Source organism: Salvelinus alpinus, chromosome 23, assembly GCF_045679555.1.
Source record: "Salvelinus alpinus chromosome 23, SLU_Salpinus.1, whole genome shotgun sequence".
NCBI lineage: Eukaryota > Metazoa > Chordata > Actinopteri > Salmoniformes > Salmonidae > Salvelinus > Salvelinus alpinus.
In genome coordinates, this window is record NC_092108.1 from 3,576,146 (window position 1) to 3,600,254 (window position 24,109).

The following is a 24,109-nucleotide window of genomic DNA, read 5'->3' on the forward strand; positions in this document are numbered from 1 at the left end:
TACACCCACCTGTGGTATACCATCTCCCGTACGCCCACCTGTTATACCATCTCCCGTACGCCCACCTGTGGTATACCATCTCCCGTACGCCCACCTGTGGTATACCATCACCCGTACACCCACCTGTGTTATACCATCACCCGTACGCCCACCTGTGTTATACCATCTCCCGTACACCCACCTGTGTTAACTTTTTCATCTCACCATCTCTAGTTTTTACTCAGTTTTCTTCCTCTTTGTTTCTGTGTTTGAAGTATTTACCGACAGTGTCTGTGCGTCACAGGGTCTCTCGCGCGGGAGCAGAGGAGGGTGTGCTTTGCAGACGGGATCCTACCCAATGGGGAAGTAGCGGAATCCCCCAAGCCCCCTGCTACCAGCCCCGCTCCCTCGCGTCCATTGGCCGTCTCGCAGTGTTCCAACAAATCCTCCGCTGCTGATTCGTCAGAGGTACGGTCTGCACCACAGGTCAGGAAGTCTTTATTTTACAGTTTGTTGAAGAGGAACATTAACAAAAGTCTAGTATTTCCAGTTTAGAATTGATATTCTGAGGTGAGCCGGTGAGCCGGTGGGCCGGTGGGCCGGTGAGCCGGGTAAGTATTAGGAGGGAAACCACAGCAGGGCAAATTGTCACTGGATTGACCTTAGCCAAGAGAGATGCTTGTAACCCTGTGCTAAAATAGTCTGACTTGAGTCTGGAACGTCTGCGTTGATGTGTCTGCGCGAAGCTCCCATAATGAAGGGGCTGTGCCCTCACACTTCAAGGTGGCACCATGCCGGTAGGAAAAAATTGAACTAGGCAAGTCAGTTAAGAACAAATTCTTATTTATAATGAATGGTCTTGGAACAGTGGGTTAACTGCCTTGTTCAGGGGCAGAATGACAGATTTTGACCTTGTCCACTCAGGGATTCGATCTAGCAACCTTTTGGTTACTGGCCCTACGCTCTAACCACTGGGCTACCTGCCACCCCAAGATATCCCTGTTTTTAGAATTTAACTAATCATGATCTGTTGTTTTACGTAGGACCACCCCAGACCTTCTGTTTACAGCCAGCTAGCTAGCTAGCACAAACCTTCGGAGTTTGGACATTGTTTGCTGCTAGCATCATGAATAGGGCAAATTAAATCATCACACACATTTTCAAAACGTTACAATGAAATAAAAGATCCCAGAAATTTTCCAAATGCACAAAAAGCTTATTTCACAAATTTGTTTACATCCCTGTTAGTGAGCATTTCTCCTTTGAAAAATAATCTATCCACCTGACGTGTGGCATATCAAGAAGCTAATTAAACAAACTAAAATATACGTTTTTAGCCTTTTGTTTATGCATAAATTAGTTCAGGAATAAAATGTGGCTTAATATATCACAGAAGTTACATGGACTGTGTAGAAACGTGTTTTTTTTTTTTTTATAATGTTTTATGTAAATAAAGTTTCTAAATGTTTTCGTCACATACACAAGATATTGTATATTGACCTGATTTCTGAGAATGACTTCCTGTGTCCCCCATACATACAACATCTGTAAGGTCCTCCAGTCAAGTATTGAATTCCAAGCACAGATTCAACTACAAAGACCTGGGTGCTTTTCAAAAGCTTCAAAATTTCATATTTTTGTCAGTGTATGTGAAAGTACTACTAAACAGTCTCTGATGCTCGTCAGAAGTTTGCAAGCCCCGACACAATCATGGAGTGCAAAGGGAAACCCAGCCGCGAGCTGCCCAGTGACACAAACCTACCAGACGAGCTAAATGCCTTCTATGCTCGCTTCAAGGCAAACAACTTTGAACAGGTCAACATTCACAAGGCCGCACGGCCAGATGGATGACCAGGACGCGTACTCGGAGCCTGCGCTGACCAACTGGCAAGTGTCTTCACTGTCATTTTCTACCTCCTCCCTGAGCCAGTCTGTAATACCTACGTTTCAAGCAGACCACCATAGTCCCTGTGCCCAAGAACGCCAAGGTAACCTGACTACCCCCCCCCCCCCTCTGTAGCCATGAAATGCTTTGAAAGGCTGGTCATGGCTCACATCAACACCATTATCCCAGAAACCACGGACTCACTCCAATTCACATACCACACCAACAGATCCACAGACGACGCAAACTCCACACTGCCCTTTCCCACCTGGACAAAAGGAACATCTATGTGAGAATGCTGTTCATTGACTACACTAGTGCCCTCCAAGCTCATCACTAAACGAAGGTCTCTGGGACCAAACACCTCCCTCTGCAACTGGATCCTGGACTTCCTGATGGACCGCCGCCAGGTGGTAAGAGTAGGCAACAACTCATCCGCCACGCTGATCCTCAACACTGGAGCCCCTCAGGGGTGCGTGCCTAGTCCCCTCCTGTACTCCCTGTTCACCCATGACTGAGTGGAAAAACACAACTCCAACACCATCAAGTTTGCTGACGACACAACAGTGGTAGGCTTGACCACCGACAACGATGAGACAGCCTATAGGGAGGAGTTCAAAAACCTGCCAATGTGGTGCCAGGACAACAGCCTCTCCCTCAACGTGAGCAAGACAAAGGAGCTGATCAGGGACTACAGGAAAAGGAGGGCCGAACCCGCTCCCATTCACATCGACGGGGCTGCTGTTCACATCAGTAAGGACCTATCATGGTCCCCCCCAACACAAACACACCAACAGTCGTGAGGAGGGCACGACAACGCCTATTCTCCCTCAGGAGACTGAAAAGATTTGGTACCCAGATCCTCAAAGTTCTACAGCTGAACCATCAAGAACACCCTGACTGGTTAGATCACCACCTGGTATGGCAACTGCTTGGCATCTGACCACAAGGCCCTACAGAGGGTAGTGCATACCGCCCAGTACATCACTGGTGCCGAACTCCATGCCATCCAGGACCTTTATACCAGGCGGTGTCCTCTACTCAAAGTCCTAGACTGTTCTCTCTGCTACCGCAAGACAAGCTGTACCGGACTGCCAAGTCTGGTACAGCTTGTCTTGCGGTAGCAGAGAGAACAGTCTAGGACTTTGAGTAGAGGACACCGCCTGGTAAAAGGCTCCTTAACAGCTTCTACCCTCCAAGCCATCAGACTCCTGAACAGCTTCTACCACCCCCACCCCCACACACATTCATATTCCTTTTACGCTGCTGCTACTCTGTTTATTATCTATGCATAGACACTTTACCTCTACCTACATTACCTCAACAAACCTGAACTCCTGCACATGGACTCGGTACCTGTACCCCCCTGTATATAGCCTCCACATTGACTCGGTACCGGTACCACCTGTATATAGCCTCAACATTGACCCGGTACCTCCTGTATATAGCCTCCACATTGACTCTGGACCAGTACCACCTGTATATAGCCTCCACATTGACTCTGTACCGTAACACCCTGTATATAGCCTCCACATTGACTCTGTACCGTAACACCCTGTATATAGCCTCCACATTGACTCTGTACCGGTACCCCCTGTATATAGCCTCCACATTGACTCTGTACCGGTACCCCCTGTATATAGCCTCCACATTGACTCTGTACCGTAACACCCTGTATAAAGCCTCCACATTGACTCTGTACCGTAACACCCAGTATATAGCCTCCACATTGACTCTGTACCGTAACACCCTGTATATAGCCTCCACATTGACTCTGTACCGGTACCCCCTGTATGTAGCCTCCACATTGACTCTGTACCGTAACACCCTGTATATAGCCTCCACATTGACTCTGTACCGGTACCCCCTGTATATAGCATCCACATTGACTCTGTACCGGTACCCCCTGTATATAGCCTCCACATTGACTCTGTACCGGTACCCCCTGTATATAGCCTCCACATTGACTCTACCGGTACCTCCTGTATATAGCCTCCACATTGACTCTACCGGTACCCCCTGTATATAGCCTCCACATTGACTCTGTACCGTAATACCCTGTATATAGCCTCCACATTGACTCTGTACCGTAACACCCTGTATATAGCCTCATTATTGTTACTATTTTTCCTTGAGTTTATTTAGCATATTAACACCAATTAAATGTTTTATCATTTAGCAGACTCTTATCCAGAGTGACTTGCAGGAACAATTGGGTTTAAGTGCCTTGCTCAAGGGCACAGATTTTTCACATACGGTAGTCGGCTCAGGGATTCGAACCAGGGACTTTTCGGTAATTGGCCCAAACGCTCTTCAGGGCTAGGTTCTCTACCACACATTATTTACTGAATGTGAAGGGAAATCTTCCCATGACTAATGATCATTTAACTGTAGTGTTCAAGAATGTAAACATTTGCCAAAATGACTTTATATCACTGCATTTACAACCATTCACAGCAGAGACCACTTCACCAGTCCACCTGCATTTGACAACGACCACTTTATGCTATCACCCCCTCTCTCCAGGCGTTGTCCCCGGCTCCTGCATCCCCAGTGGGAAGCCCTGTAGGCAGCTCCATCAGTCTAATTCCGGAGGACGGACTTCCTCCCATCCTCATCTCCACCGGAGTTAAAGGAGGTACGGGAGGCCACAGCACAGGTGCTTGACCTTAGCCATCCTCACTGTTGCATGCTGGGAGGGGTCTGGGTCTGCTTTCAATTAGCCCATGTTGCATGCTGGGAGGGATCTGGGTCTGCTTTCAATTAGCCCATGTTTCATGCTGGGAGGGGTCTGGGTCTGCTTTCAATTAGCCCATGTTGCATGCTGGGAGGGATCTGGGTCTGCTTTCAATTAGCCCATGTTGCATGCTGGGAGGGATCTGGGTCTGCTTTCAATTAGCCCATGTTGCATGCTGGGAGGGATCTGGGTCTGCTTTCAATTAGCCCATGTTGCATGCTGGGAGGGTTCTGGGTCTGCTTTCAATTAGCCCATGTTGCATGCTGGGAGGGATCTGGGTCTGCTTTCAATTAGCCCATGTTGCATGCTGGGAGGGATCTGGGTCTGCTTTCAATTAGCCCATGTTGCATGCTGTTGCATGCTGGGAGGGGTCTGGGGGTACATGTACATAGGGTTGGGAGCTCTCTTCAGTGGGGCTCAATGTGAGATGTTTGAAAGCTTTTGTTTAACTCCCACCATCACCACCCACAGACTATGCGGTGGAGGAGCGTCCCTGTGAGACCGTTCTGATGCAGCAGCTGGAGGAGGGAGGTCCTGACCCTTTGGTGTTTGTGCTCAACGCTAACCTGCTGGCCATGGTCAAACTGGTCAACTGTGAGTTAAGGTCTTCTAGCTCCACTGTCGTTGATTGACCAGAGCGTACCCTCTCCTAGGTCTGAGTTAGTCCCTGACTAGAAGGAGAAAATGAGAACCTGAGTGTTTAGCTTTCCGGGACTGTTAGTGAATAACCCTGCTATACTGTACAGTATCTAACCCCCGCTCCCCCTAGGCTACGGTATCTAACCCCCTAGGCTACGGTATCTAACCCCCTAGGCTACGGTATCTAACCCCCTAGGCTACGGTATCTAACCCCCTAGGCTACGGTATCTAACCCCCTAGGCTACGGTATCTAACCCCCTAGGCTACGCCGTATCTAACCCCCTAGGCTACGCCGTATCTAACCCCCTAGGCTACGCCGTATCTAACCCCCTAGGCTACGCCGTATCTAACCCCCTAGGCTACGCCGTATCTAACCCCCTAGGCTACGCCGTATCTAACCCCCTAGGCTACGCCGTATCTAACCCCCTAGGCTACGCCGTATCTAACCCCCTAGGCTGCTACGCCGTATCTAACCCCCTAGGCTGCTACGCCGTATCTAACCCCCTAGGCTGCTACGCCGTATCTAACCCCCTAGGCTGCTACGCCGTATCTAACCCCCTAGGCTGCTACGCCGTATCTAACCCCCTAGGCTGCTACGCCGTATCTAACCCAATAGGCTGCTACGGTATCTAACCCCCTAGGCTGCTACGCCGTATCTAACCCAATAGGCTGCTACGGTATCTAACCCCCTAGGCTGCTACGGTATCTAACCCCCTAGGCTGCTACGGTATCTAACCCCCTAGGCTGCTACGGTATCTAACCCCCTAGGCTGCTACGGTATCTAACCCCCTAGGCTGCTACGGTATCTAACCCCCTAGGCTGCTACGGTATCTAACCCCCTAGGCTGCTACGGTATCTAACCCCCTAGGCTGCTACGGTATCTAACCCCCTAGGCTGCTACGCCGTATCTAACCCCCTAGGCTGCTACGGTATCTAACCCCCTAGGCTGCTACGGTATCTAACCCCCTAGGCTGCTACGGTATCTAACCCCCTAGGCTGCTACGGTATCTAACCCCCTAGGCTGCTACGGTATCTAAACCCCTAGGCTGCTACGGTATCTAAACCCCTAGGCTGCTACGGTATCTAAACCCCTAGGCTGCTACGGTATCTAAACCCCTAGGCTGCTACGGTATCTAACCCAATAGGCTGTTACGGTATCTAACCCCCTAGGCTGCTACGGTATCTAACCCCCTAGGCTGCTACGGTATCTAACCCCCTAGGCTGCTACGGTATCTAACCCCCTAGGCTGCTACGGTATCTAACCCCCTAGGCTGCTACGGTATCTAACCCCCTAGGCTGCTACGGTATCTAACCCCCTAGGCTGCGCCGGTATCTAACCCCCTCTCTGGTGTCCCTTCTCCCCTTGTAGACGTAAACAGGAAGTGTTGGTATGTGACCAGTAAGGGGATGCATGCAGTGGGCCAGGCTGAGGTGGTGGTGCTGCTGCAGTGTCTGCCTGACGAGAAGAGCATCCCCAAAGACCTCTTCAGCCACTTCGTACAGCTCTACCAGGAGGCCCTCACAGGTTAGTTTAACATACTGTACCTCTACCAGGAGGCCCTCACAGGTTAGTTTAACATACTGTACCTCTACCAGGAAGCCTTCACCAGTTAGTATAATATTCCTCCATCAGGAGGCCCTCACAGGGTAGTATAATGTACCTCCATCAAGAGACCTCCACCAGGAGGCCTACTAAGATATTTTACAGCTCTACCAGGAGACCTTCACAGGTATAATAATACCAGTATGTTACCTCAACCAGGAGGCCTACTTAGATGATATTATACAGCATTGCCAGGAGGCACTCTGTAGTGTCCCACTAATGTTCTGTGTGCTTCCTAAATGGCACCCTATTCCCTATATAGTGCACTACTTTAGTCCAGAGCCCTATGGCACCCTATTCCCTATATTTAGTGCACTACTTTAGACCAGAGCCCTATGGCACCCTATTCCCTATATATAGTGCACTACTTTAGACCAGAGCCCTATGGTACCCTATTCCCTATATAGTGCACTACTAGCCCTATGGGACTTGGTCAAAACAAGTGCACTACATAGGGAATAGGGAGCCACTCTGTCTCACCACTCTCCACCTTATGCTGCGGTTAAAAATATTGTGTGACATTGATGTCTCTGTGCCTCGGGCTGTTGGTTGTTTAGATATACACAGCAAAAGCAGGGAAAGCCGACGGTCTGGGGAATGACAGACATATTGTCTGGGGAATGACAGACATATTGTCTGGGGAATGACAGACATATTGTCTGGGGAATGACAGACATATTGTCTGGGGAATGACAGACATATTGTCTGGGGAATGACAGACATATTGTCTGGGGAATGACAGACATATTGTCTGGGGAATGACAGACATATTGTCCGTGTCTCTGCTGGTTCAGTCCTAGTCAGTCAGTACGGTGGTGATGGAGAGAATGTTGCATCATCATCCTTAGCAGTTCTAGTGTTGTATATTATCTAAATCAGGCCCTTCCTTCTTCCTGGAGAGAGACCTTCCTGTAGGGTTTAACTCTAACCCTGTTCCTAGAGAGAGACCCTCCTGTAGGTTTTAACTCCAACCCTGTTCCTGGAGAGAGACCTTCCTGTAGGGTTTAACTCCAACCCTGTTCCTGGAGAGAGACCTTCCTGTAGGGTTTAACTCCAACCCTGTTCCTGGAGAGAGACCCTCCTGTAGGGTTTAACTCCAACCCTGTTCCTAGAGAGAGACCCTCCTGTCGGTTTTGACTAGAGGATGGTACTCTACTGGTACTGACTAGAGGATGGTACTGACTAGAGGATGGCGCTGACTAGAAGATGGCGCTGACTAGTCTACAGAGTAATATTCTAAAAAGTGTTTTGAAAACTTGTGTACCAGTTCCATGTAGAACAAACCATCCTTCACATCAAACTGTAGAAGCAGTGTTCTGCTAATATAACAACATGCAACATTACACCTTCCTGTATGGTGTCCTGTCTAAGACGAGAGTTCCCTGACGAGAGTTCCCTGACGAGAGTTCCCTGACGAGAGTTCCCTGACGAGAGTTCCCTGACGAGAGTTCCCTGACGAGAGTTCCCTGACGAGAGTTCCCTGACGAGAGTTCCCTGACGAGAGTTCCCTGACGAGAGTTCCCTGACGAGAGTTCCCTGACGAGAGTTCCCTGAGTTCCCCCCCCTATTTATAGTACCATACTATTTGTTAATAACACAATACCAAATAAAGTAACAGATGTGTATCATTTTAATGCTGAGAACAAGGTCTCTCCCAATTCAGACATCAGGATCAACCTGCCTTTCAGTCAGATGACTCATTTCAAAAGCGCCTCTTCTGCCCGTCTGTAGAAAAATGAGAGTGGAGTGACGCCTATTGAAAGGTGATATTACTAAACACTTGTGGTGTTCTATCTTGTTAGTAATCAGCTTTTGTCCCCTCTGAGGTGTGGGGCCAGTAGATGCGCTCCGGGCCCCTCTCGTCACAGACACGGGTCATGAAGGAGCCCGACTTCGGCTCCTATATCGGACCCAGCTCCTATCACACGGGGAGAATGACTGTCACCATACAGTCATGGAAGCCAACCGTAAATAGACAGTTAAACACAGCCAAATCACAGTTCCTGATTCACAGCTAATTCACCAGGGACACGTACCAGCGTGGCACTGACTGGTTGCCATTACTCACTCGGGCCCAGGGGTATTACAGTGGAAGGGGGCACCACCACATAAGACTACATTATTAGTGGTGGTTATGTCTTCCGTTACTCAGGACTGGTGTCTGGCCACTGCCTCCTTATCTGCTCATCATTATTTTGTCCTAGAAAATACACAATGTTGTTGCTTGTTTGACATCTTTTTTTCTGGTGTAAGCTGAAGCCCTCAAATTATATCGAGCTAGTTTGCCTGATTTTTTATTTAGCAGCGATCTTACAGTAGCTAGTCAGTTGGAGTTTAAACATTATTGAACGGAAGCTGCTGATGTGCATTAAACATGTCGTTAGGTTTATTTGATTATGAGCTAGCTATTATTAGGGTAGCACATGGGTATGTGTGAAAGCTAGCTAGCTATGTGTGAAAGCTAGCTAGCTAACGTAGCACATGGGTATGTGTGAAAGCTAGCTAGCTAGCGTAGCACATGGGTATGTGTGAAAGCTAGCTAGCTAACGTAGCACATGGGTATGTGTGAAAGCTAGCTAGCTAGCGTAGCACATGGGTATGTGTGAAAGCTAGCTAGCTAGCGTAGCACATGGGTATGTGTGAAAGCTAGCTTGCTAGCTTAGCACATGGGTATGTGTGAAAGCTAGCTTGCTAGCTTAGCACATGGGTATGTGTGAAAGCTAGCTAGCTAGCGTAGCACATGGGTATGTGTGAAAGCTAGCTAGCTAGCGTAGCACATGGGTATGTGTGAAAGCTAGCTAGCTAGCTAGCGTAGCACATGGGTATGTGTGAAAGCTAGCTAGATATGTGTGGTTCCAATGGTTCCAATCCATGTGCCAATGCTGTTTAGCCAACTTTCATCTCGTCCAAATTTGTTGGAAGATAGCCCCAAGCACATGTCAAAATCCACAAAGAAATGGTTAATTGACCACAAAATCAACATTTTGCGATGGCCATGTCATTCTCCGGACTTGAACCACATTGAAAACCTGTGGTTTGAATTGGAGAGGGCCAGTCCATAAGAACAGATGAAGGATATCAAGGATCTGCAAAGATTCTGTATGGAGGAACGGGTCTAAAATCCCTCCCAATGTGTTCTCCAATCAGATTCTGTATGGAGGAACGGTCTAAGATCCCTTCCAACGTGTTCTCCAATCAGATTCTGTATGGAGGAACGGGTCTAAAATCCCTCCCAATGTGTTCTCTAATCTCATAGGTAATGTTCTGACCCACCTGAGCCACTCGTTCCTCTCCTGCCTCGTCCCCTCTCCCCCTCCCTCCTCTCTCTAGGTAATGTTCTGACTCACCTGAGCCACTCGTTCCTCTCCTCCCTCGTCCCCTCCCTCCTCTCTCTAGGTAATGTTCTGACCCACCTGAGCCACTCGTTCCTCTCCGCCCTCGTCCCCTCCCTCCTCTCTCTAGGTAATGTTCTGACTCACCTGAGCCACTCGTTCCTCTCCTCCCTCGTCCCCTCTCCCCCTCCCTCCTCTCTCTAGGTAATGTTCTGACTCACCTGAGCCGCTCGTTCCTCTCCTCCCCCTCCCTCCTCTCTCTAGGTAATGTTCTGACCCACCTGGGCCACTCGTTCCTCTCCTCCCTCGTCCCCTCTCCCCCTCCCTCCTCTCTCTAGGTAACGTTCTGACCCACCTGGGCCACTCGTTCCTCTCCTCCCTCCCCCTCTTCCCTCCAGGTAACATTCTTCTCTCCTCTCTCCAGGTAACGTTCTGACCCACCTGGGCCACTCGTTCTTCACCCAGAGTTTCCTGGGCAGCAGGGAGCATGGAGGGTTCCTCTACGTTAGCCCGTCCTTCCAGTCCCTCCAGGACCTGATGCTCCCCAACCCCCCCTACCTGTTTGGGGTGTTACTGCAGAAGTGGGAGACCCCCTGGGCCAAAGTGTTCCCCATCAGACTCATGTTCCGGCTGGGTGCAGAGTACAGATGTGAGTACAGAGGCGTTGCGTTGTTTTGGCTGGGTATTTTTTGGCTTGTTAGAAGAGAGATTGATGTAATTACGTTATGTTTTCAGTCTACCCCTGCCCTCTGTTCAGTGTGCGGTTCAGAAAACCCCTGTTTGGAGAGACCGGCCACACCATTATGAACCTGCTAGCAGTAAGAACTCAGCTTTTCTTTAGAATAATTAACTATTTTGTTTACTTTCTGATTTTATATATATATATATTTTTTTTTGTGCCTCTGAATGTCTTGTGTTGACGAGCTGCACTTCTGTAACTACCAGTACACGTTGCCATGGTGAAGGGTCTATATAATATAACTACCAGTACACGTTGCCATGGTGAAGGGTCTATATAATGTAACTACCAGTACACGTTGCCATGGTGAAGGGTCTATATAATATAACTACCAGTACACGTTGCCATGGTGAAGGGTCTATATAATATAACTACCAGTACACGTTGCCATGGTGAATGGTCTATATAACTACCAGTACACGTTGTCCATGGTGAAGGGTCTATATAATGTAACTACCAGTACACGTTGCCATGGTGAAGGGTCTATATAATATAACTACCAGTACACGTTGTCCATGGTGAAGGGTCTATATAATATAACTACCAGTACACGTTGCCATGGTGAAGGGTCTATATAATGTAACTACCAGTACACGTTGTCCATGGTGAAGGGTCTATATAATGTAACTACCAGTACACGTTGCCATGGTGAATGGTCTATATAACTACCAGTACACGTTGCCATGGTGAAGGGTCTATATAATATAACTACCAGTACACGTTGTCCATGGTGAAGGGTCTATATAATATAACTACCAGTACACGTTGCCATGGTGAAGGGTCTATATAATATAACTACCAGTACACGTTGTCCATGGTGAAGTGTCTATATAATATAACTACCAGTACACGTTGCCATGGTGAAGGGTCTATATAACTACCAGTACACGTTGCCATGGTGAAGGGTCTATATAATATAACTACCAGTACACGTTGTCCATGGTGAAGGGTCTATATAATGTAACTACCAGTACATGTTGCCATGGTGAAGGGTCTATATAATGTAACTACCAGTACACGTTGCCATGGTGAAGGGTCTATATAACTACCAGTACATGTTGTCCATGGTGAAGGGTCTATATAATGTAACTACCAGTACACGTTGCCATGGTGAAGGGTCTATATAATATAACTACCAGTACACGTTGCCATGGTGAAGGGTCTATATAATGTAACTACCAGTACACGTTGCCATGGTGAAGGGTCTATATAATATAATGTAACTACCAGTACATGTTGCCATGGTGAAGCATCTATATAATGTAATGTATCTACAGGACTTGCGTAACTACCAGTACACGTTGCCATGGTGAAGGGTCTATATAATATAACTACCAGTACACGTTGTCCATGGTGAAGGGTCTATATAATGTAACTACCAGTACATGTTGCCATGGTGAAGGGTCTATATAATGTAACTACCAGTACACGTTGCCATGGTGAAGGGTCTATATAATGTAACTACCAGTACACGTTGCCATGGTGAAGGGTCTATATAACTACCAGTACATGTTGTCCATGGTGAAGGGTCTATATAATATAATGTAACTACCAGTACACGTTGCCATGGTGAAGGGTCTATATAATGTAACTACCAGTACACGTTGTCCATGGTGAAGGGTCTATATAATGCAACTACCAGTACACGTTGCCATGGTGAAGGGTCTATATAATGTAACTACCAGTACACGTTGCCATGGTGAAGGGTCTATATAATATAACTACCAGTACACGTTGCCATGGTGAAGGGTCTATATAATGTAACTACCAGTACACGTTGCCATGGTGAAGGGTCTATATAATATAATGTAACTACCAGTACATGTTGCCATGGTGAAGCATCTATATAATGTAATGTATCTACAGGACTTGCATAACTACCAGTACACGTTGCCATGGTGAAGGGTCTATATAATATAATGTAACTACCAGTACACGTTGCCATGGTGAAGTGTCTATATAATGTAACTACCAGAACACGTTGTCCATGGTGAAGGGTCTATATAATATAATGTAACTACCAGTACACGTTGCCATGGTGAAGGGTCTATATAATATAATGTAACTACCAGTACACGTTGCCATGGTGAAGGGTCTATATAATGTATCTACAGGACTTGCGTAACTACCAGTACACGTTGTCCATGGTGAAGGGTCTATATAATGTAACTACCAGTACACGTTGCCATGGTGAAGGGTCTATATAATATAACTACCAGTACACGTTGCCATGGTGAAGGGTCTATATAATATAATGTAACTACCAGTACACGTTGCCATGGTGAAGGGTCTATATAATATAATGTAACTACCAGTACATGTTGCCATGGTGAAGGGTCTATATAATGTATCTACAGGACTTGCGTAACTACCAGTACACGTTGTCCATGGTGAAGGGTCTGGTGGTGGACATGGAGGTGAAGAAGACCTGCATCAAGATCCCCAGCAACCGATACAACGAGGTGAGGCTCTCAACCAATCATATTAATTCCCAGTGGGGCTTAGCCAATCAGGTTGAGCCTCCCTGAGTAGGAGTGAGTGTGGGCAGACAGGCTCCGCCTCCGATTATACATATCGCCACAGGCAACTTCCCCATTGCTAACTAGTCACCACAACAGCCTTAGTTATCCTTGCCTGGTTAAGAAACACAAGCCTCGTTACCAAATTAAAAACAATAGCAGCATTGAGTTGAATAGTAAAACAACAGTCTATCAATGTTTTTCTCTCCCGAGAGAAAACAATTCCATATAGCTTTGTAGACCCCCCCCCTCCCCCAGGGACAATCTGTTATTCAATGTGTTTCTATTGGCTAATAGCAGTAAGGACTGTCTGTTGTTCAATGTGTTTCTATTGGCTAATAGCAGTAAGGACTATCTGTTATTCAGTGTGTTTCTATTGGCTAATAGCAGTAAGGACTATCTGTTGTTCAATGTGTTTCTATTGGCTAATAGCAGTAAGGACTATCTGTTGTTCAATGTGTTTCTATTGGCTAATAGCAGTAAGGACTATCTGTTGTTCAATGTGTTTCTATTGGCTAATAGCAGTAAGGACTATCTGTTGTTCAATGTGTTTCTATTGGCTAATAGCAGTAAGGACTATCTGTTGTTCAATGTGTTTCTATTGGCTAATAGCAGTAAGGACTATCTGTTGTTCAATGTGTTTCTATTGGCTAATAGCAGTAAGGACTATCTGTTATTCAATGTGTTTCTATTGGCCAATAGCAGTAAGGACTGTCTGTTATTCAATGTGTTTCTATTGGCTTATAGCAGTAAGGACCAAAATATTTTTTTATATATATTTTTGATTCTTCAGGGGGTCTTAAAATTCTAAATCAAATAGCTAAATGACCTCCTTAAAACAATTCCATATAGCTTAGTAGACCCACCCTCCTCCCCCGGCATGGAGAGGGCTTAGACTTATGGGTTAACTCAAAATAAAGCCATTTACCCGGTGGGGACGTAGAGGCTCCATTTACCCGGTGGGGACGTAGAGGCTCCATTTACCCGGTGGGGACGTAGAGGCTCCATTTACCCGGTGGGGACGTAGAGGCTCCATTTACCCGGTGGGGACGTAGAGGCGCCATTTACCCGGTGGGGACGTAGAGGCGCCATTTACCCGGTGGGGACGTAGAGGCGCCATTTACCCGGTGGGGACGTAGAGGCGCCATTTACCCGGTGGGGACGTAGAGGCGCCATTTACCCGGTGGGGACGTAGAGGCGCCATTTACCCAGTGGGGATGTAGAGGCGCTAATAGTTAAATTGTTTGATTTTCCTTTCTGTGTCACCAAATGTTTGCATATATGTTACCATGACTACTTTCAGTGAGCTACTGATCATGTTACCATGACTACATTCAGTTGCAAAACAGTTCTATGAATAGAGCTGATGTTATTTCTTATTCAACATAGAGGTATGTTTGTTCTCCATAGCATATTTCTACCTGAACTTTCCACCCCAGGTTTTTAGCTATAGCTAGCTAATGAGGTAACATTATTTTAATAAGGTGTAGCCTAAACAAAATGGTTAGCGGTCCGGTCCACAAGTAGCCTATTTTAGAATGACCAATGCACCATAGAAAGAAATATGTAGGTATTATGGGTAATATTTTATGATAATCTCTCAAGCTGTTTTCTCTGATGAAAGGAGGGAGACTTGGCTACTTGTATTTCCACTGAACAGTCTCCATATATTTACTTACATAAAAATGTTTACCTGGTCCCGGGGGACCTTCAGACAAGTCTTGTGAGGCCTTTGGGTGTCTTAGAGCAAAACAAACGACATGTACGTATTCGTGAGAGTCTCACCTTTCCACAGAGGGGTCACATTAATGTGTAGCCCAAACTGTTTGGATGCTACAGACAGGAAGTTCCATAGAGGGGTCATATTAGTTTTTAGGCCAAACTGACTACATCACTGGGTGATACAGTCATTATCTGGAGGTTTAGTGACTCCACTACATCACTGGGTGATACAGTCATTATCTGGAGGTTTAGTGACTCCACTACATCACTGGGTGTTAGTCATTATCTGGAGGTTTAGTGACTCCACTACATCACTGGGTGAAACAGTCATTATCTGGAGGTTTAGTGACTCCACTACATCACTGGGTGTTAGTCATTATCTGGAGGTTTAGTGACTCCACTACATCACTGGGTGAAACAGTCATTATCTGGAGGTTTAGTGACTCCACTACATCACTGGGTGAAACAGTCATTATCTGGAGGTTTAGTGACTCCACTACATCACTGGGTGTTAGTCATTATCTGGGAGGTTTAGTGACTCCACTACATCACTGGGTGATACAGTCATTATCTGGAGGTTTAGTGACTCCACTACATCACTGGGTGATACAGTCATTATCTGGAGGTTTAGTGACTCCACTACATCACTGGGTGTTAGTCATTATCTGGGAGGTTTAGTGACTCCACTACATCACTGGGTGATACAGTCATTATCTGGAGGTTTAGTGACTCCACTACATCACTGGGTGATACAGTCATTATCTGGAGGTTTAGTGACTCCACTACATCACTGGGTGATACAGTCATTATCTGGAGGTTTAGTGACTCCACTACATCACTGGGTGATACAGTCATTATCTGGAGGTTTAGTGACTCCACTACATCACTGGGTGATACAGTCATTATCTGGAGGTTTAGTGACTCCACTACATCACTGGGTGAAACAGTCATTATCTGGAGGTTTAGTGACTCCACTACATCACTGGGTGATACAGTCATTATCTGGAGGTTTAGTGACTCCACTACATCACTGGGTGATACAGTCATTATCTGGAGGTTTAGTGACTCCACTACATCACTGGGTGATACAGTCATTATCTCCTGTACTACTTCTGGACTTCAATATGCTGCAGCATCTAGTATGTTGATAACAATGGAAACGACGCGACTGAGGTGCAACCCCATACTACTTAGTAGCACCAATGTGCTTCTCGCTGTCTGCACTTGTATGTGTCTGTTTAGTGTCATGTTCAATATCTCTGTAGGCTGAATTTAGGAATTCATATTTCTGCTGTTGGGAAGAGAATAGGATGTTTAATCAGGACCAGGCTCTGTTGGTTTGGACCAGGCTCTGTTGGTTTGGACCAGGCTCTGTTGGTTTGGACCAGGCTCTGTTGGTTTGGACCAGGCTCTGTTGGTTTGGACCAGGCTCTGTTGGTTTGGACCAGGCTCTGTTGGTTTGGACCAGGCTCTGTTGGTAGGGACCAGGCTCTGTTGGTAGGGACCAGGTAGTCAGTGATGTATGTTTACTATAGGTTAATGAGACAATATAAATGTGACGTGACTAAAATGAAAGGGAATTTAGTTTACTGAAATGGCCCGCTGTTTATGTAATTTTGACAATAACTAGACTAAATTGTTATTCAAATGACTTAATGATATTTTAGTCTGAATGACTAAGACTAGACTAAATCTAATGAGCGTTCTCATATGAACCTTAACAGACATTATGTAGCCTGAAATCCACACTGAATTATCATTCTGGTTAAACTTCACTGATTCAGTCTGGACCTGCCTGCATTGATACAATGTATGTGACATTAGCTGTCATGATTCCAGGCTAACCAAGATGTCTGCAATTTGGCACAGAAGGTTTCGTTATTCCCTGTAAGCCGGTGTTACTAAATGTATAGTTTCTCAGCGTGGCTACTGCCCCTCTAACATATAGGAACCCTGGGATATGAAGCGTTTGTGCGTGGCTACTGCCACTCTAACATATAGGAACCCTGGGATATGAAGCGTGGCCTGTTTTGACAACAGCTTGTATGAACGCTCTTAACACAGTCAGTCTAAAACGCTCCAGATTCTCACTTGTTTTCTTCCTTGTGAATTACAGTTTAGAAATGTCAATCACAGATACAGCTGAAGTCGGAAGTTTACATACACTTAGGTTGGAGTCATTAAAACTCGTTTTTCAACCACTCCACAAATTTCTTGTTAACAAACTATAGTTTTGGCAAGTCGGTTAGGACATCTACTTTGTGCATGACACAAGTCATTTTTCCAACAATTGTTTACAGACAGATTATTTCACTTATAATTCACTTTATCACAATTCCAGTGGGTCAGAAGTTTACATACACTAAGTTGACTGTGCCTTTAAACAGCTTAGAAAATTCCAGAAAATGATGTCATGGCTTTCGAAGCTTCTGATAGGCTAATTGACATAATTTGAGTCAACTGGAAGTGTACCTGTGGATGTATTTCAAGGCCTACCTTCAAACTCAGTGCCTCTTTGCTTGACATCATGGGAAAATCAAAAGAAATCAGCCAAGTCCTCAGGAAAAAAATCTAAAAAAATTTGATCTAATTTAGATACCTGTTCATACTGTAACCAGGTTTGAACAGGCAGTTCAGATCTGATCTAGATACCTGTTCATACTGTAACCAGGTTTGAACGGGCAGTTCAGAACTGGTTTAGATACCTGTTCATACTGTAACCAGGTTTGAACGGGCAGTTCAGAACTGGTTTAGATACCTGTTCATACTGTAACCAGGTTTGAACGGGCAGTTCAGAACTGGTTTAGATACCTGTTCATACTGTAACCAGGTTTGAACGGGCAGTTCAGAACTGGTTTAGATACCTGTTCATACTGTAACCAGGTTTGAACGGGCAGTTCAGAACTGGTTTAGATACCTGTTCATACTGTAACCAGGTTTGAACGGGCAGTTCAGAACTGGTTTAGATACCTGTTCATACTGTAACCAGGTTTGAACGGGCAGTTCAGAACTGGTTTAGATACCTGTTCATACTGTAACCAGGTTTGAACGGGCAGTTCAGAACTGGTCTAGATACCTGTTCATACTGTAACCAGGTTTGAACGGGCAGTTCAGAACTGGTCTAGATACCTGTTCATACTGTAACCAGGTTTGAACGGGCAGTTCAGAACTGGTCTAGATACCTGTTCATACTGTAACCAGGTTTGAACGGGCAGTTCAGATCTGGTCTAGATACCTGTTCATACTGTAACCAGGTTTGAACGGGCAGTTCAGATCTGATCTAGATACCTGTTCATACTGTAACCAGGTTTGAACGGGCAGTTCAGATCTGATCTAGATACCTGTTCATACTGTAACCAGGTTTGAACGGGCAGTTCAGAACTGGTTTAGATACCTGTTCATACTGTAACCAGGTTTGAACGGGCAGTTCAGAACTGATCTGGTTCAGAGGGTCTTTGTCTCAACCCCATTCCTCTACTGGCATGCTATTGTTTTAATGAAATATTCGTTTTTTTCTCACAGCTACAACAGAGACTAATGAAATTTTATTTCTACCCCTGCTATGAAAAAGTGGCTGGGTTAGTCTGGTGACATTACAGATTGGACCTTTAATGACACAACCATATTCTCTGTCCCCTTCAGCTAATGGAGGCTATGAACAAGTATGTATGTCCCATGTCCCCTTCAGCTAATGGAGGCTATGAACAAGTATTTATGTCCCATGTCCCCTCCAGCTAATGGAGGCTATGAACAAGTATTTATGTCCCATGTCCCATGTCCCCTCCAGCTGATGAAGGCTATGAACAAGTCCAATGAGCACGTCTTGGCCATGGGGGCGTGTTTCAACGAGCGGGCCGACTCCCACCTGGTGTGCGTTCAGAACGATGACGGAAACTACCAGACACAGGCCATCAGCATTCACCATCAACCACGCAAAGGTAGGGTAGACACACAACAACGGGGAGTCATAGTCTGGGAAGTGGACTAACCAAACCATAGATGGCGTTAGTGTTGAATCCCGCCCCTTCAGATGGCTTACGATTTAAATGGAAATGTCGTATTTAAAACCAGTATTTGTTGTTTTTTCTCCAGTGACCGGAGCCTGCTTCTTTGTGTTCAGTGGTTCTCTGAAGGCAGGACACCTGGCCAAGACCAGCATCGTTGAAGGTACTCCAGCTTACCCACCTTGTTATTTTGTGAATCGGATGTACCCACCTGTTACGCTAGATTAGTGGTTTTGGTTTTACAGGTATCACCTATTTACCCACTGTCCTCAGGGTTTAAATGAACCACTGTCCTCAGGGTTTAAATGAACCACTGTCCTCAGGGTTTAAATGACCCACTGTCCTCAGGGTTTAAATGACCCACTGTCCTCAGGGTTTAAATGACCCACTGTCCTCAGGGTTTAAATGACCCACTGTCCTCAGGGTTTAAATGACCCACTGTACTCAGGGTTTAAATGACCCACTGTCCTCAGGGTTTAAATGACCCACCTATTTTTTACCATATCATTCCTGGTGTTAATGGAGCGTACCTGTTCCCATGTAGACGGTGTGATATACCTGTTCCCCTGTAGATGTGGGGGTGATATACCTGTTGTTCCCCTGTAGATGGGGGAGGGGGGTGTGGAGATATACAGTGGGGAGAACAAGTATTTGATACACTGCCGATTTTTGCAGGTTTTCCTACTTACAAAGCATGTAGAGGTCTGTAATTTTTATCATAGGTACACTTCAACTGTGAGAGACGGAATCTACAACAAAAATCCAGAAAATCACATTGTATGATTTTTAAGTAATTAATTTGCATTTTATTGCATGACATAAGTATTTGATACATCAGAAAAGCAGAACTTAATATTTGGTACAGAAACCTTTGTTTGCAATTACAGAGATCATACGTTTCCTGTAGTTCTTGACCAGGTTTGCACACACTGCAACAGGGATTTTGGCCCACTCCTCCATACAGACCTTCTCCAGATCCTTCAGGTTTCGGGGCTGTCGCTGGGCAATACGGACTTTCAGCTCCCTCCAAAGATTTTCTCTTGGGTTCAGGTCTGGAGACTGGCTAGGCCACTCCAGGACCTTGAGATGCTTCTTACGGAGCCACTCCTTAGTTGCCCTGGCTGTGTGTTTCGGGTCGTTGTCATGCTGGAAGAACCAGCCACGACCTATCTTCAATGCTCTTACTGAGGGAAGGAGGTTGTTGGCCAAGATCTTGCGATACATGGCCCCATCCATCCTCCCCTCAATACGGTGCAGTCGTCCTGTCCCCTTTGCAGAAAAGCATCCCCAAAGAATGATGTTTCCACCTCCATGCTTCACGGTTGGGATGGTGTTCTTGGGGTTGTACTCATCCTTCTTCTTCCTCCAAACACGGCGAGTGGAGTTTAGACCAAAAAGTTCTATTTCTGTCTCATCAGACCACATGACCTTCTCCCATTCCTCCTCTGGATCATCCAGATGGTCATTGGCAAACTTCAGACGGGCCTGGACATGCGCTGGCTTGAGCAGGGGGACCTTGCGTGCGCTGCAGGATTTTAATCCATGACGGCGTGGTGTGTTACTAATGGTTTTCTTTGAGACTGTGGTCCCAGCTCTCTTCAGGTCATTGACCAGGTCCTGCCGTGTAGTTCTGGGCTGATCCCTCACCTTCCTCATGATCACTGATGCCCCACGAGGTGAGATCTTGCATGGAGCCCCAGACCGAGGGTGATTGACCGTCATCTTCAACTTCTTCCATTTTCTAATAATTGCGCCAACAGTTGTTGCCTTCTCACCAAGCTGCTTGCCTATTGTCCTGTAGCCCATCCCAGCCTTGTGCAGGTCTACAATTTTATCCCTGATGTCCTTACACAGCTCTCTGGTCTTGGCCATTGTGGAGAGGTTGGAGTCTGTTTGATTGAGTGTGTGGACAGGTGTCTTTTATACAGGTAACTAGTTCAAACAGGTGCAGTTAATACAGGTAATGAGTGGAGAACAGGAGGGCTTCTTAAAGAAAAACTAACAGGTCTGTGAGAGCCGGAATTCTTACTGGTTGGTAGGTGATTAAATACTTATGTCATGCAATAAAATGCAAATTAATTACTTAAAAATCATACAATGTGATTTTCTGAATGTTTGTTTTAGATTCCGACTCTCACAGTCAAAGTGTACCTATGATACAAATTACAGACCTCTACATGCTTTGTAAGTAGGAAACACTGCTGATTTTGCAGGTTATCAAATACTTGTTGTCCCCACTGTACCTGTAGACGGGGGGGGTGTGATATACCTGTGGTTCCCCTGTAGACGGTGTGATGGTGCAGATCACAGGAGAGACTATGGACGCTCTACGGCAAGCCCTGAGGGACATGAAGGACTTCAGTATCACCTGTGGCCTGGTCGACCAGGAGGACGGCCAGGAGCATGTTCACATACAGTGGATAGAAGATGACATCAACTTCAACAAGGGGGAGAAGGGGAGAGGGAGGCAGGGAGGGAGAGGGAGGGAGGAGAGGGAGAGGGAGGGAGGAAGGAGAGGGAGAGGGAGGGAGGAAGTAGAGGGAGAGGGAGGGAGGAAGTAGAGGGAGAGGGAGGGAGGAAGTAGAGGGAGTGGCAGGGAGGGAGGGAGTGGCAGGGAGGGAGGGAGTGGCAGGGAGGGAGGGAGTGGCAGGGAGGGAGGGAGGGAGGGAGTGGCAGGGAGAGAGGAATGGAGGGAGTGGCAGGGAGAGAGGGATGGAGTGCAGGGAGAGGAAGGGAGGAAGTGGAGGGAGAGGCAGGGAGAGAGGAAGGGAGGAAGTGGAGGGAGAGGCAGGGAGAGAGGGAGGGAGGAAGTGGAGGGAGAGGCAGGGAGAAGGGAGGAACACGTACACATACAGTGGATAGATGACCTCAACTTCAATAAGGGGTGATCAACCCCTACACTCCTATAGATCTGAGGGGATATCAACCCCTAGTCCCTACACTCCTATAGATCTGAGGGGATATCAACCCCTAGTCCCTACACTCCTATAGATCTGAGGGGATATCAACCCCTAGTCCCTACACTCCTATAGATCTGAGGGGATATCAACCCCTAGTCCCTACACTCCTATAGATCTGAGGGGATATCAACCCCTAGTCCCTACACTCCTATAGATCTGAGGGGATATCAACCCCTAGTCCCTACACTCCTATAGATCTGAGGGGATATCAACCCCTAGTCCCTACACTCCTATAGATCTGAGGGGATATCAACCCCTAGTCCCTACACTCCTATAGATCTGAGGGGATATCAACCCCTAGTCCCTACACTCCTATAGATCTGAGGGGATATCAACCCCTAGTCCCTACACTCCTATAGATCTGAGGGGATATCAACCCCTAGTCCCTACACTCCTATAGATCTGAGGGGATATCAACCCCTAGTCCCTACACTCCTATAGATCTGAGGGGATATCAACCCCTAGTCCCTACACTCCTATAGATCTGAGGGGATATCAACCCCTAGTCCCTACACTCCTATAGATCTGAGGGGATATCAACCCCTAGCCCCTACACTCCTATAGATCTGAGGGGATATCAACCCCTAGCCCCTACACTCCTATAGATCTGAGGGGATATCAACCCCTAGTCCCTACACTCCTATAGATCTGAGGGGATATCAACCCCTAGTCCCTACACTCCTATAGATCTGAGGGGATTAGATAGATATCAACCCCTAGCCCCTACACTCCTATAGATCTGAGGGGATATCAACCCCTAGTCCCTACACTCCTATAGATCTGAGGGGATATCAACCCCTAGTCCCTACACTCCTATAGATCTGAGGGGATTAGATAGATATCAACCCCTAGTCCCTACACTCCTATAGATCTGAGGGGATTAGATAGATATCAACCCCTAGTCCCTACACTCCTATAGATCTGAGGGGATTAGATATCAACCCCTAGTCCCTACACTCCTATAGATCTGAGGGGATTAGATAGATATCAACCCCTAGTCCCTACACTCCTATAGATCTGAGGGGATTAGATATCAACCCCTAGTCCCAACACTCCTATAGATCTGAGGGGATTAGATAGATATCAACCCCTAGTCCCTACACTCCTATAGATCTGAGGGGATTAGATATCAACCCCTAGTCCATACACTCCTATAGATCTGAGGGGATTAGATAGATATCAACCCCTAGTCCCTACACTCCTATAGATCTGAGGGGATTAGATATCAACCCCTAGTCCCTACACTCCTATAGATCTGAGGGGATTAGATATCAACCCCTAGTCCCTCCACTCCTATAGATCTGAGGGGATTAGATATCAACCCCTAGTCCCTACACTCCTATAGATCTGAGGGGATTAGATAGATATCATCCCCTAGTCCCTACACTCCTATAGATCTGAGGGGATTAGATAGATATCAACCCCTAGTCCCTACACTCCTATAGATCTGAGGGGATTAGATAGATATCAACCCCTAGTCCCTACACTCCTATAGATCTGAGGGGATTAGATAGATATCAACCCCTAGTCCCTACACTCCTATAGATCTGAGGGGATTAGATAGATATCAACCCCTAGTCCCTACACTCCTATAGATCTGAGGGGATTAGATAGATATCAACCCCTAGTCCCTACACTCCTATAGATCTGAGGGGATTAGATAGATATCAACCCCTAGTCCCTACACTCCTATAGATCTGAGGGGATTAGATATCAACCCCTAGTCCCTACACTCCTATAGATCTGAGGGGATTAGATAGATATCAACCCCTAGTCCCTACACTCCTATAGATCTGAGGGGATTGGATGGATATCAACCCCTAGTCCCTACACTCCTATAGATCTGAGGGGATTGGATGGATATCAACCCCTAGTCCCTACACTCCTATAGATCTGAGGGGATTGGATGGATATAAGCCATTTAGCTTAATCGTGCCTTCTGATTGGGGGGGATGACAAGGTAATGTTGCCATATTTCTTCCAATGATCC

At 46.4% G+C, this 24,109-nt stretch overlaps 1 protein-coding gene and 1 pseudogene across 7 annotated transcripts in view; both read left to right on the top strand.

Moving 5' to 3' along the window:
- Positions 1-24,109, top strand: part of LOC139550080 (zinc finger FYVE domain-containing protein 9-like) — a 60,198-nt gene that overhangs the window by 31,812 nt on the left and 4,277 nt on the right. For 4 of the 7 annotated variants that reach the window (XM_071360695.1, XM_071360693.1, XM_071360692.1 and 1 more), the window contains exons 7-16: positions 284-465; positions 4,391-4,523; positions 5,073-5,195; positions 6,610-6,765; positions 10,600-10,824; positions 10,911-10,993; positions 13,272-13,376; positions 18,943-19,093; positions 19,248-19,322; positions 21,446-21,607. In XM_071360695.1, the coding sequence (XP_071216796.1) occupies positions 284-465; positions 4,391-4,523; positions 5,073-5,195; positions 6,610-6,765; positions 10,600-10,824; positions 10,911-10,993; positions 13,272-13,376; positions 18,943-19,093; positions 19,248-19,322; positions 21,446-21,607 (1,395 nt within the window). The remainder of the gene's footprint in view (positions 1-283; positions 466-4,390; positions 4,524-5,072; positions 5,196-6,609; positions 6,766-10,599; positions 10,825-10,910; positions 10,994-13,271; positions 13,377-18,942; positions 19,094-19,247; positions 19,323-21,445; positions 21,608-24,109) is intronic. The other 3 variants (XM_071360698.1, XM_071360696.1, XM_071360699.1) reach the window with 3 other exon arrangements.
- Positions 2,927-3,009, top strand: LOC139551413 (small nucleolar RNA SNORA17; annotated as a pseudogene).